Source organism: Mobula birostris, chromosome X (assembly GCF_030028105.1).
Source record: "Mobula birostris isolate sMobBir1 chromosome X, sMobBir1.hap1, whole genome shotgun sequence".
NCBI classification, from domain to species: Eukaryota; Metazoa; Chordata; class Chondrichthyes; order Myliobatiformes; family Myliobatidae; genus Mobula; species Mobula birostris.
Genome location: NC_092402.1, coordinates 67,987,960 through 68,001,664, shown reverse-complemented (window position 1 = coordinate 68,001,664; position 13,705 = coordinate 67,987,960). Strand labels below are relative to the sequence as shown.

General features: G+C 36.6%; 2 protein-coding genes and 1 long non-coding RNA gene across 20 annotated transcripts in view; 2 read left to right on the top strand and 1 right to left on the bottom strand.

Moving 5' to 3' along the window:
- ikzf4 (IKAROS family zinc finger 4) overlaps window positions 1–13,547 on the top strand; it is a 171,101-nt gene extending 157,554 nt beyond the window's left edge. For 14 of the 18 annotated variants that reach the window (XM_072249042.1, XM_072249033.1, XM_072249038.1 and 11 more), the window contains one exon: window positions 292–13,545. In XM_072249042.1, coding sequence (XP_072105143.1) covers window positions 292–1,016 — 725 coding nt within the window. In that variant the 3' untranslated portion in view covers window positions 1,017–13,545. Of the gene's footprint in view, window positions 1–291 lie in introns of all 18 variants that reach the window. The other 4 variants (XM_072249049.1, XM_072249032.1, XM_072249031.1 and 1 more) reach the window with 2 other exon arrangements.
- Window positions 1–13,705, top strand: part of rps26 (ribosomal protein S26) — a 36,838-nt gene that overhangs the window by 7,219 nt on the left and 15,914 nt on the right. The gene's annotated exons all lie outside the window — the stretch shown is intronic.
- The window catches only part of LOC140191558 (uncharacterized), a 30,049-nt gene that overhangs the window by 2,617 nt on the left and 13,727 nt on the right, over window positions 1–13,705 (bottom strand). Inside the window, exon 2 of the long non-coding RNA XR_011883835.1 lies at window positions 9,574–9,689. This is a non-coding gene — a long non-coding RNA (uncharacterized lncRNA). The remainder of the gene's footprint in view (window positions 1–9,573; window positions 9,690–13,705) is intronic.

Sequence of the window (13,705 nt, the reverse complement as noted above, 5' to 3'; positions counted from 1 at the left end):
TAAGGAGGTCTTTGGGATATGGGAGGAAACCCACACAGTTATGGCAACAATGTGCAAATACCATACAGACAGTGCTCTTGGTCAGAATTGAACCTGAGTTGCTGAAGCCAAGACAAAAACAACTTGCTGCACCACAGTACTGGCCAGATTGTGAAATGTTACTTAAAGCATATGGATCTAATAGAATTATTGGCTGGGAGCATGTTGATTGTAAACTAATTTTATCTTTTGACTTCCTGGCTGATTATTTTCTGTGTTTTCTGATTTTAAACCTTAATCCTTTTTTTTCAGGTGATAAACACATACGCCTCAACCTATCTGATGTTCACTTTGAGATGAACTCCAGTTTTGAGAAGGATGTAGAGATGATGGCTCCTCACCCCATGGACCAGAATTTGGGCAGTGCACTGTCCTATCTAGGAACAGAAGCAATGAGGCCTCCAAGGCTGCCAATGACCAGTTGTTTACCGGAGATCACGCCTGTGATTAGTGCTGTCTACTCCCATGTACATCCCATCCACAGCCGAGCTGAGGCACAGGGAAGTCGAGAGGCAGCAGAAGGCCATGAAGATGTGCCAGAAAATCTGAATTCTAAAGCAAAAAATCAACTGGTAGAGCTTGGAGTATCTCCAAGCAATGGGTGTCATGATTCCACTGATACAGAAAGCAGCCATGAAGACAGGAATGCCCATGCTTTCACTAGTAACTATGTCACAAGGCAAAGCCCGGCCTATTCCAAAGAGGACCCAAAGGCACAGGAGCCTCCATCATCTGCCAAAGCAGCTCAAAGCTCAGCCAAAGAGGTCCTAAGAGTCTTAAATGAAGATGGAGAACAAGTTAAGGCTTATAATTGTAACCACTGCCGGGTTCTCTTTCTTGACCATGTAATGTTTACCATACACATGGGTTGCCATGGATTCAGAGACCCTTTTGAGTGCAACATCTGCGGCCACCACAGCCAAGATCGGTACGAATTCTCCTCACACATTGTCCGAGGAGAACATAAAGTGAGTTAGAGAGGGCCACATGGACTACACTTTTCTACTCCCCTTTCACTGACTTCAAATAAAGAAGGAGGTGTTCTTACTAGGGTTGGACAAGATAGTTGTTTTCAGGGATTAATCTACAGAATAAGCGAGGGTTAAATTCGGCTCCAAATAAAACTAAGTGCTCTCCATCTGGAATTTTTTGTTGCATCTTTAACAAAAATATGTTTGTTTAAATTCTCTTTAATTGAATTTCAGAGGAAGAAAATATCCATATTTCTAGGGGCCCAATTCTACAGTTAATGATTCAGATTTTGGTACTTTTTTTCAAGCACTGATTTATTTGTGATGTATATAAAGGCAGTGTAGGTGGGTTTTATGTAATAGGGATGAATTCAAACTGAGGCTTCTATTCCTATCAAAGCTCCCCAGTTAATGGGCTTCAACTCAATTTTAACCTTATAGATAATTAAGTATTCAACTGTTCATTAATCCTAAAGACCTTGTGTAACTTTAGAAGAGAATCATCCAGTGGAAACTACTGACCCTTTTTAGTGTCATATGAATTCTTAACATAGATAAGTAGTAGTAATTTATCCAAATAATATGCATCAAAGGGAACTACCTATGTTTATTTATGCCTCTGTGGAATTTGTCTTTGAAGTTTGATATTTTATAAATGCCCAATTTTTAAAACATTGATGAGGTTAAGAGTTGAACTATCTCTCCATCTTGGCAATTTGACATTTTTTAATGATGAAAGAGATGATGACTGTAATTGTTTTCTTAAAACCAGTTCAAAAACTGTGGATTAATCCCAGACCAACATGGCCTGGCTATCAGTTACACAATTAGGGTGTCCAGCCAGATTCTGTAATAGTATCTTGGGGAGGGAGGGGTGCATATGGGCTCAGTGGTAATTTGTTGGCAAGAATAACCCTTGTAAAATAACAAATTTTATCTGCTTCAGTTTGAAGATGCCCAATAATGTAGTAGTGAACGTGCCTCCTTTGTCACTGTGGTTACAAGTTTATATCCTATCAGTGGTTCACATGTACTTGCCAACTGAAAATGTGGTTAGTTTGGCAAATCCTGGGTTGAACCAATGCACCATCAAATTCTATGTCAAATGACCAGCCTGTATGCTGAGCCACAGACTACCTTGACGATATTCAGGGTAACTAAGCCATGGGACGCGAAAGTGGAATTTGAAGAACTATTGTGGTGAAATCAGACAATTTATGAAATTAGTGTCATAAGCAATCCAAACTACCTCGTTCTAGCTGTTGGATCTAATAACTACCATGACGCAACCTTGGCTGATGAGAGGCTTTGAATTGGTGGCTAATGGTGATAGCTTAGTAATACTTCCTTATTCCCCTTCCTCTCACCAAGCTGTTTGATGATGTCACAGTGTCGCCAACCACTTAGAAAGTGTACACAAATTGAAATGCTCAGTCTTTCTGGGCACAATAGTTTCTGTTGTTCAGTACTTTCCGTGCTTGAAAGCACCAGTGCCCCATTTGCATAAAATGTTGACTTTTAGCCTGACAGTACAGTTAAAGTGTATACTTTCTGAAGTTCAAACCTCCAAATTCAGTATTCCAATCCATTAACTACCACGTGCATGTTGAGTTTCTTTAGTTTTTGGCTGAAACACTGCAGTGCTGCTTACTCTGTGGGAAGAGGTAGCCATCAGTGTTCATGCTCACCAACACTGGAGCAGCATTTGTACAAGAAGCTGTGATGAAGTCTGGGTGTTTATCTAGGAATGTGCAGTTTTTAAAACTTTAATCATATAATAAATATTTTACTTTGGACCAAATAAGGTTTACAGGTAGAGGGTTAATATATTTTAAGCAATTAATGTGTTCGTATCTATTAAAAGGAGTTTTCCAAATGTTGATGTTTAAATAGTGTCTGCATTCATATTTATAATTTTAAACTTCTGTAATGTAAAAGCTTCACACTCCTGTGGTTGGAGGTTCGAGTCCCAGGCTGGAGCATGTTGGTCACATTAATGGTGAATGGTAACAAGTTCTTAGTCTACTGATTGGGTATGATTTCTTGTGCAAGTTGGATAGTTTGAGCTGCTCCACTCCAGTGAGAGGCAAGAAAAATTTCCTTTGCTGAGGAGAAGAAAGAACTGCAGAGAACTGGGAGGAGACTTTGCGTTCTGCTTGCCATAGTAAAGGATGTTGGTTGAATGCACACAGTCATTTTGGGATATCTAAGAATTTATTCAAAATGATTTTATGGAGTTGATAGATTATTGTAAAGGAGGAAACTCTGTGACATCATCAGTTTTCAAGACACTGGGGCAAATTCTAGATTACACTTTTTGAAGGGGACTTAATGGGTTGTAGATTTTTTGTCCAATCCTAGTGTTTTCAGGTTTTCAGTTATTTAATTAATTTCTTTTGAACTGACACTTCTAGGATTATTTTCTGAATTTGTTTATTTAAATTGTCTTTGCACATTTGTTTCCAATACACAAATATGTTGCACTCTCTTAGGGCAGCTTGTTGGCTTCCTATTTCTTCTTTAAATCCATGGTCACAGTTAATTTTCTTTTGCTTGTTCCAGCTATTTCAATCACACTTTAAAGATTTAAGTGTTTAATCTGTGCAAAGTACATTTACTCACAATCTACTTGGAGAAGCCCTGCTGCATTAGTTGAAATTTATACCCCGAAGTTCAGATACAGTCTGGGTTTCTGGTCTCTGAAAGAATGGGACAGGCTGCAAATTGGCAAAGGGGAGCTTAAGTCTTTGAATGAGGAAATGAATTTGTTGTTCTGTATCAGTTGAGTTAGATGCAAAGGGAGCAAACTTTAAATGTGGTCATTATTTTTGAACCAACATTTTAATAAAATTAAAAATAAGAAAGTTGCTGCTTGTGGAAATTAAGACAGCAGGAAATCTGAGGCAGTGTTAATGGATGATGGTTCAATGTAGGAGATGTTTGTGTTTGAGACTATAAATTTGTCTCTTCCATGTGCTTCTTTGCACCTTTTTGTGCTTGTTGCGTAATGGTACTATTGTATTCTTGCAAATTAAGAGTTGCGCTAAACCTGCAATCCTACTGCAAAAGGCAATAATGGTCAAGCAATTACAAAAGGTGGGCGGGGGGGGGCTTCTGCCCTCATTGAATCAACATATTTGAATGCTTGGAATCTGGCTGCATTGTCAAGGCAATGTATCCCTGGTTGTAGTGGGCCATTTTGTTTGTGGTGTTGAGCAGATCTAAAGGAGGAAAGCGTGCACCAAACCAGCAGTCCAGTAAGTGTCTGAATCAGGTCATGTACATTTGGACTAGATTGCATTTAGCATTTTCCCTATTAATCAGGGTTTTTTAACCCAATATTTGTAATCCAGTTATGTGGCTCGCAGTGAATGCCATCTATGACATAAAAGAAACTTGTTTTCCAGTTTAATTCACAATTTTATCTATTTTTAATCGAAGCACTTTCAAAATCATAACTTGAAACAAATTGCCTTTGTGCCTTTAATTATAGAGCATCATAATATGTTTTGTATTTGTAATCTTTGTGTATTTTTCAAACCCATGTGGGACTATGGATCATAATCCTTGGATCTGGTTGGAGCATATGGCCCTACCTAGTCACACTCATATGACTATCCACACCAGAGATAAGCAGATGCAATCCTATTCTTCTTTAATTAAAGGGACTCGGTTGAATATGTTTTTAATGGGGAAAAAATAGATTTCTGATTGTGAGACAGTGCCTTGCAGCTTTTATCTGCAGGGCTATCTAATTTTGTTTTCTTAGTGTTGAGCGTGTTCAGAGTTGTACAGCCCATTATGAATAAAGTGTTTCCCAAACCCATTGCATCAAAACTGTGATAAATCTTAGCTTCAATAAAGATAATTTTTTCTGCATAAATTCATCTTTTTTGACTTCTTAGTAACTGCTGTGAGCTTACAGCAGGTTTTGTTCCACTTTCTAAATCAAACTTCACTGTCTTGTACATCTGAATACACACCAAGGAACCTTGCAGTTCAAAGTGCCACTATATTCCTACCCTCATAAAAGTGGGACAAAAAAGCTAATTTGGCTTTATGATCTTGGGAGTATTTTGATCATTGAAGAAACTGGACAGTGAGCTTACTTGTATGTCACTCTGCACACAATAGAGAGGAATATACCGTATGCCCATGTGCCTGCAAGGGCTTTTTTCAGTTAATTTACAACAGCATGAATGTAAAGCCATTGTGACTTCGTGAAAAGTAGAAGAAATGATCAGTAATATGCAAAAAAAAAGGATTTTCTTTTCTTCTCTCACTCCCCTCCCCCCCCATCCCCAACTGTAGTCTCTTGAAACTTAGCAAAAGTACTAACTCATTAACACAAGATTTGGGCATTATTTGGGCTGTTGGTTTGATGAAGCAATTTGATCTGCAATGTTAAAATCTTGAATGAGCTAAAATGTGCTTCTGAATTTTGCACCAGCAGATTTTAATCTCTGTCCTTTCATATTTTAATTATTTATGTTCAACATCAAGATACTTTTTGGTAGATGTGGCTTTTTGATTTTCACAACTAGCTTCCATATTTAGCTTTTCTGTATGCCTGTGAGGCTTATTTTGATATTGAGAATTTCTGTATCACTACACATGGAAAAATAGCAAATCAATAAAATAACCAATGTGCTCTCAAGTTGTGAAAAGGTACAGAGTGCATATTGAAAGGCATCTTTGGGGATTTTTACAGCTTTAAGAGATGTTCAAAAATAAAAATTATTTTTAGTTTTTTTTTTCTATGCCTGTTCCCACTGTTAAGGTGTCCAGCTTCATGGCCATCCCATCTGAATTTGTGCATCAGAAATATTGAAAGCTTGCAATGTACGTACATTGTCTGTTCAGCCTGTCAATGTCAAATCAAGATCGGGTAGTTATCTCTAGAGTGAAAAATATTAAAACTTCAAACTACCAGGGACTAGGTGTAGATTAACAGATCTAATTCTGGTTGTTGAAAAGACTCAAAGTATCAGGTAGAGAGAGAGTGACATTCCAGTCACCTGGCTATTGCAGTTTTTTTTAAATTTGTGCTGATATTCTCTCGTGATCTTAGTTCTCACCCTGGCAGTGTTTTTTTATATAGCACTACGGATATCACCTTCCAACGCCCTTTTCAACCATGGAAAAGGCTGTTTGACATATTGTGACCTCTAATGTGCTGTAGAGTAAAGGGTACTGGGGAATGAATTATAAGAGAATAAGAGCTCAGATGGCAGAATGAAGCTTGCATTATTAATCACTGCTGTGTAAACTCAGCAAAATTATTGCCTTTGGTTCCATCTTCTGTGTTAAAGCTATTGTATTATATGTAATGTTTATGTCATGTTTTAGCAAATTTGTTTTGAAGTCTGATGCTGATCTTTTAAAAGTGTGAGGTATGAGAAGCAGATATCGTCAGATCCAATGGTAATTTGGAATTGAGGTGGCTTTTGAGATGTTCTGGTATCTGACTGCTGGAGGGTAATGGACAGGTGTTCAGTATACGTTGTAGAAATTCATCCCTAGCTATTATTCATCCCTAACCTTTCCAAAGAGCATTGTCTAAGATGCTGAGCAAGGCACCAAAAATATAGTTTGTTTGAACTTCCTCAGGTATTGTAGTCCTTTACCCTAGTAGTAGCTTTGGGGTTTTAAAATTGCTGTCAGAGCACCCCATGCCATTGATTTCATGGTGTAATTGATCATTTTAGATTGCTAGGTGTGCATTTTTAAGGTATATTTGCTATTAACTCTTCTCAACCCCACTCTCTTTCTGTGTGCAACCTCAAGGGGAACAAGGAATTTAGATTGATGCTATTCTGATGTGGTGCTTTTACTATTAATCTATACTGTAAGTAATATTCCCACATCAATGTCTAAACCCATCTGTAGGTTCTGATCCTCTTCTGGCAAAAACAAAACAGGCTGGGGGTTTGGGGTAAGGAGGCAACAAAGATTAGTTTTAAGGATGGAATAGAGCAAAAAAAATCTTGGTGTGGGGAGAAAAAGAGGAAAGAATTGTTTTTAAATTATAAAATATGTAAATAAAGCTACAGATCAACAACCAGTTATAACTGCCTTGTGATTGTTGCTATTGCAGCTGGAATTTGCTCTATTCAACAACTACCATATTTTGCTGGTCATTTTGTAAAATAGTCAATACCCTAGAGAACAACATTTTCCAATAGCAGCAAAAAAATCTTTTGAAATTGAGAGCTTTTCCCTTCATCAGTTTCTTGTATCAGTGTTTGATCCAAAAATTGGTACGTGGTGTACATTATTCAGCGCCTTGCTGTATCAAAAAATTGTATATAATCTTGAGGAACAGCCCAACTGACTGTTTAGGGCAAATATTTGTGACTGATACATGAAAACTGCAGAAAAAAGTCCTGTGTGTGTTTTTTTTAAAACTAGAGGGAAATATGATTCAAATTGTTGGATCCCTTCTACATATTGAATACTTGAGTAAAAACAAAACATACTGGAAATACGTGTACACTGGGTTGGAAAGCACCAGTGAAGAGAGAAATGGGGTTGGCATTTTATGTTGATGACTTTCATCAGAGCTATTTTACCCTAAAGGTCATTAACCGGAAATGTTAACTGTTTCTCCCTCCACAGTTGGTGCCAGACTTGCTAGGTGTTTCTAGCATTCTTTGTTAGTTCAGATTTCCAGCATCTGCAGTTTTTGCTTTTTGGACTTGTGTATGAATTGGATCAAATCATCGGTCACAATGCATTCACAAGTGCAAATGAGTCTGAAAGTCTAGTTTGTATCTAGATCATTTCCTCCATTTGACTTTGTTTAAAATTCTGGGTATGTACTTTGGAATGGGTGTAGGAACCTCTTAAGAAATGTCATAAAATTGGGAAAAAATAGTGTTTGAAGAGCATATCAAAAATATAGAAGGTAGGAATTGTTGAAGGTTATTTGTAGATGTTGCTGTAGTCCCTGATAGACAAAAAAAACTTGAAATGTGAGCTGAACTGAAAATAATGATGTTGGTAGTTTTCTTTTGCCATGATCTAGTATTTAAAAAAAAACATACCTGGCAGAAAACTGCAAGTTTGTTATAAATTAGTGCTGAAAAACCAGGCAACCCATCTTATTGCTGTCACCTGATGACTACTACATTCTGTTTAAATAATTCTATAATATAGAGACTCACTTGATTTTTTTTCTGATCTCTCCTTAAATGAAGGCTAATAATTTATAGGCAGAGAGCAAACAGTTTGGATAAAGTGACTTTTGCATTCGAAGGAATTGTGCATTCTATCCTCTCTGTTTAATCCAGAAGTTACAAAGCTTGATTTTATGTTGAATTATATTAATATTGGGTCCAGTCAATAGTATATCATCAAGCCTTGAGGCTCTTCCTGTGCAGAACAAAAGATGGCATCCACTTTTTTTTTGGAGTTTTCATCTGTAGTATTTTGAATGAAATTGTATTCCTTTTCTTTAGCTCCTTGTTTGTCAACCTACTGACTGTATGTGTGTCTATATTTACCTGATAAGGCAAAGTAGGGATGCTATTACTGTGACTATTGCCCTAGGTTGATTGAACAGAAAACACAAATAATGTTCACTGGTACGTACGTATGTGTGTGTGTGTGTATGTGTGTGTGTTTGTTACAGTAAAGAATTATAAATTGTCACCAATTTTAATTTTGCCCTCTTTTGATTGTAGGTCATACATAGAATATTGTAAAACAGAAATAAATCTGTGGTTCTACCTGTGTTTCCTTGGAACACTGGTCTTTGTATAAAAGATGTAGTTTTATACAAGAAAGTGTTTGATTTCTCAAGTAATCAAGCTTTTGCAAGTCACGCACTTGAGAGCTAACAACTTGAATCATTTTCGATCAGCTTTCCAAAGCACTTTGTCAATATTTAAAGCTGGTGCAGTGATTAGTGGTTGTTTCGCTGAATTACTTAATAAGTAGATTATCGATCACTTCTACAGTCAGTTGATTATTCTCTGAATTTGTCATCTTTCACTTAAAACACCAAAAATGTTTTTATTCAATATTTCCTGTAACATTTATAAATCATTTTCAAATACTTGTTTTATTTTTGAGGATAAATTGAATTTTAACCATGTTTTATAGCTGCTCTTAATTTTACATGATCTTTTGTATTTGTGACTCTTAACAAAATCTACTTGTGTTAATATAGCACTTATAATAATTTTTTTAAAGTTCCAAAGTACTTCACAAGTGGGAAAATAATACCTAGGGAAGGGAAAATTGAAGAGTGGCTGAATGATGGATAAGAGAGATGATTCCTTGAGGTTTTCATAACCTTGTTGTGAATTGAAACTTAAAAGATGGTAATGCAGCATTTGTTTATTTCCCAATAAACAATCTGGTCTTCCCTCTGCCTAGAAAGCTGTATTGGAAAATAGCTATTTCTAGCTTATTGTAACTGCTCTGGCAATAGTGTTAGCATTGGAAGTCAGTTTAAAGAAATAATATGTAAAAGGAAGGTGCATGTTATTCATAGTCTGTGTTATATAATGAGGCAATTGATACCATCAAGCCTGTGACAGAAAGTGAATGTTCCTACCAGGCCAGCATTTAACACCCTTCTCCAATTGGGCTTGAAAAGATGATGATGGCTTTCATCTTGAACTGCTGGAGTCTCGGTGTAGGTACGCTCACAGTGATATTCAGCAGAAGGGTCTAGAAAATAAAGGCAGTGATGATTAAGATATGGCTAAATATTTCCAAGTTAGGATGGTGTGCAGCTTGGCTGAGTGTTGATGGGTGGTGTTATTCCCATGCACCTGCTGCCATTGTCCTTTTGGGTAGGTCAAGTTGTGAGTTTGGAAGGTATTGGCAAAGAGGCCGTGATAGGAGTGAATGTTAATCAAATGGGCTACTTTGACCTGGTTGATATCAAAATAGCCTGATTTACTGTGACTGCACTTGATCTGCTTTATAGACTACCTTTTTTTAAAAAAAAAGAAACACTCCACACTTGTGATGATCTAAAAATAATTTTAACACATTTCAGGTTAAGATAATGCCATAGGCGCACCCAATGCATTTTCACTTGTAAGGACTGGATTGAAATCCAGACAAAACTATTGGGATACTTCTCTATTCAACAGGCTATAATTTGAGATACTTTTGGTTCTTCTTAGCCCAGATGTTAGTGAACCCAAATCTGTAGCATAAAACTCTCATTAACTCTGCGCAAATTTCCAAGTACACAGTATGTATGATATAGAAAATGAAAACACTTGCACTGGTGCAATAAGGGATGCTCTTGCATTATGGCAAAGTGGGTCATAATGGCAGCTCAACTCCAAAGCTGGCTGTTTTATACCTCACCTGGGAGAGCTCAGTTTCAGCATTTGGTACATAAACACAAAAGTAAATTTCCACACTACTGAGATCTGACATTTTGAGATTGTGGAAAAATAGTACCAAAACAACTTAAACAATTTGTTCATAGTGCATGCTTTGAACATCTCAAATATATGCACAATTGCAAGTGATTTACCTGCTTTACGTGAACATGTTGACCTCCATTCACAGCTGTCCTTTTAAAGTTGCTATCTAAATGAGAGTAGTGCATTACCATTTGGAGTATAATCCTTGTGTCACTTCTCATTAGAACTTAATGGATTTTCTTGAATCATCTGTGGCTATTGCAAGTATGTTCTGCTGTCAGCATCAAGCACGTGCTGTCAGATATGAGAAGTAACCTTTCAGTAAAAGATGCATCTCAGATTTTGTACAAGTTTTAAACATTTCTCCACTGTAGTTCTCCTTAATGAAAGCTTTACTCTCCTGAGGTATTCTTATCTTGCATTGAAGAACAATATGCTACAGTCCAAAAACTGACTTTTCCAGGATTCAGTTGAACTGTTTAGCACAAAAAAATTGCATTATGATCTTTGAACTGTTAGAATTTTTCACAAATAATTATATTTGTCCACCTTATCCTGGTATCTTCCAGTTTCTAAAGATTTAAATGTAAATGTACTAATAATTTTTAGGATTTTTTTCTTCCCCTCTGTGCAGTATCTAGATGCTGAATACTTGCAATGTGCACTACAATTATTGAACCCTGCACTTGCATATACTTCCTTTCCCAGATCATGTAAGTGGCCTGGGAATGCCTCAGGACAATTTAAGAGCCTGGGATGTACAGGAAGATCAAGCAGCTATAACCTTCTCAAACCTGTGACAGCTTCTAGCTTATGCCTGATGGAGGTTTATTAGCCTAACATGGCAGAAAAAAATAGTAATTACTAACTTCAGATCTTTGGCCTGCCTCAGAACCTATGATTAGTGGCACTACCCAGCATCAGGTTTTTCTTGGCATCCTTGTCCTAAGGTGCCCATGAAGTGTTACAATTGGGAATTAAGCCCAAAGGCTGGAAGCACCCTTTCCTGATTTTCCTGATCATTTAACTAGCAATCTTTGGCCTTCTGCAAGTGGAAGCCAAGACATACCTTGGCGGGAAAGCTGTAGAAATGCCAAAGCAGTATTACAGAGTGATCACTCCAACTTTTCCCGGTCCACATGAGAATGCTTGCTTCCTGTGTTCAAGGATCAAGAAAACTCTTTGCTATTCTGAGCAATTTTTTTCAAAACTAATTGTCCAAATTACCCTTTTGTCTACCAGTTCCTATTGTTGAAAATTAAGGAAATTATATTTTGCATTTTGCACCATTGCCAGTCTTCCTCCAGGTTTAGGATAGCTGTAAACTCAGCAGGCTCTGTCTGTGCTCCATTTTGGAGTTTTGTGGTCCTAAGTAGAGAGCATGGAAAAGGTGAATGAATATTTGGTGTCCTGATTTCAGTGATGCGAGATGATTCTTTCAAATGAAATCTCATTGCCGTGTTGGTGGACAGCATTGTTTCCATTTGAATTTCAGTCAAGTGTTAAAAAGCATTTTGAGCTGAATGACGTGAGTGTGATATATTGGTAGTCTATCACCATTTTAGCTGGTGAATTACTATTAAAGATATTGGCACAAACGTTCTTTTTCTGTGTTTGTGCCAATATTCTAAACATGCTCAATATTGACAAAGCGTGCTTTTTAATCTCATCGTGAGGTCAGCTCAAGATGTAATGTATGATTATCCTAAGGTTGTGTTCCTGGATTGAAGACCCAGCAATTGAGGGACACTGTGAAGGACTTTATAATTTATATTCCAATAAATATAAAATGCAAATCCATCTTTGCATCTTACTTTTGTGTCCAGGAACTGGTCAGTTCTAGAATATAGTGCCCGTGTTTTCAGGCTTGCCTTTAAGTATATTTCTTTAAGTGGTTGAAATTATTTATTTAAACACTTGATAACATTTTCATTTGCAGTGGGACGATTGTAAGACATTTTAGTTTAGCTGTGCACCATCTGCATAGATAAAAATAAAAAGTGGAAATGCTGGCAACCTAAAGAAAGAATTGTAAATGGTACAAATGCAGGTCAATGAATGGATGCTGACTGACCAGCATATTGCCACTATTTTCTGCTTTTAATTTCACTGTGTGTTTGTGTGGACTGCTTAATGATATACTTCACTAACCTAAAGTAAAAGCTTTCATTGTTTGGAGAGAAAAAGTTAAAACTTTATACACTTCAAGTATGTAAACATGCTAAAGTGGAGTATACTGCATGTTTTTGTTTTGGCTATTTAACGAAATTCTAAGAAAAAGCCCACTTCTGATAAGGATGGAGGTAAGCCCGAGTCCCTCAATTTCATTTTTTTTTTAATTAAAAAAATAACATGCACATATTCTTATATACCTCATGAAAATGTGAATATGACATTAATAATAAACTGACTTCTGGATCGACTATCAATTATAAATAATTGCAATCGTACCTTGCTGATTTGATTTTTTGCAAGCAGTTTTTTTAACCTGTAGGTGTAAATTTTGTTTAGTTTAAAACTGTTAATTGGTCTGAGGACAGTAAAATGTGATCTTAATAAAGATGTGCTGCCTCAAAAAAGCTGACCCATAGCGTGTTTAAAATGCGTGAATCTTGTGTTTTTATACAATGTACGGAATTCCAAGTGCAATACTCCACTGTCCTTCTTTACAGTAGTTTTCTTGATGGACTTATTCGTATACGTTTGTGTGTAAGTACAATAACAGACCATTATTGTCTTGACTTTTTTTTCTCCTGTGATCAATATGAATTGCATTATGTTGCTTTTAAAAACTGCTCCAGAGCCTTTGTACATGTATTATATTATAATTATATATATTTGTGTACTGGAGAAAAACTACTGTAAGTTTTGTACTGTCATGGCTGAAGGTCTACTAAAATAAACTTGAGAAACTCAGGAACCCGTTGACAAGTTGATTATTTTCAAAATTACACTATTATCTATGACTTGTGTTTGTGATTATGTTATTATGTATAAATGTGGCCAAATAGATATCCACATCTGTACGAAAAGTGCAAGGAGGTCTGTGTCAATGTTCTTGAAGAATTTAATAAAGATCTTTCATACCTGGTGCTTTTCACATCCCAGGATTTAACACCTTTTGTAGTATAAATCACTATTGGTAAATAGACAAATGCGGCTGCCAATTGCGCACAAGTACTCCCAGAGCAATGAAATAAAAGACCAAATTACTTATTCTCGTTGAGGGATATCTCGCTTCTGTATAGCGCTTAATTATGTATCTTAAAAATGTCCAATCTGCTTCGCACACACGGAAAT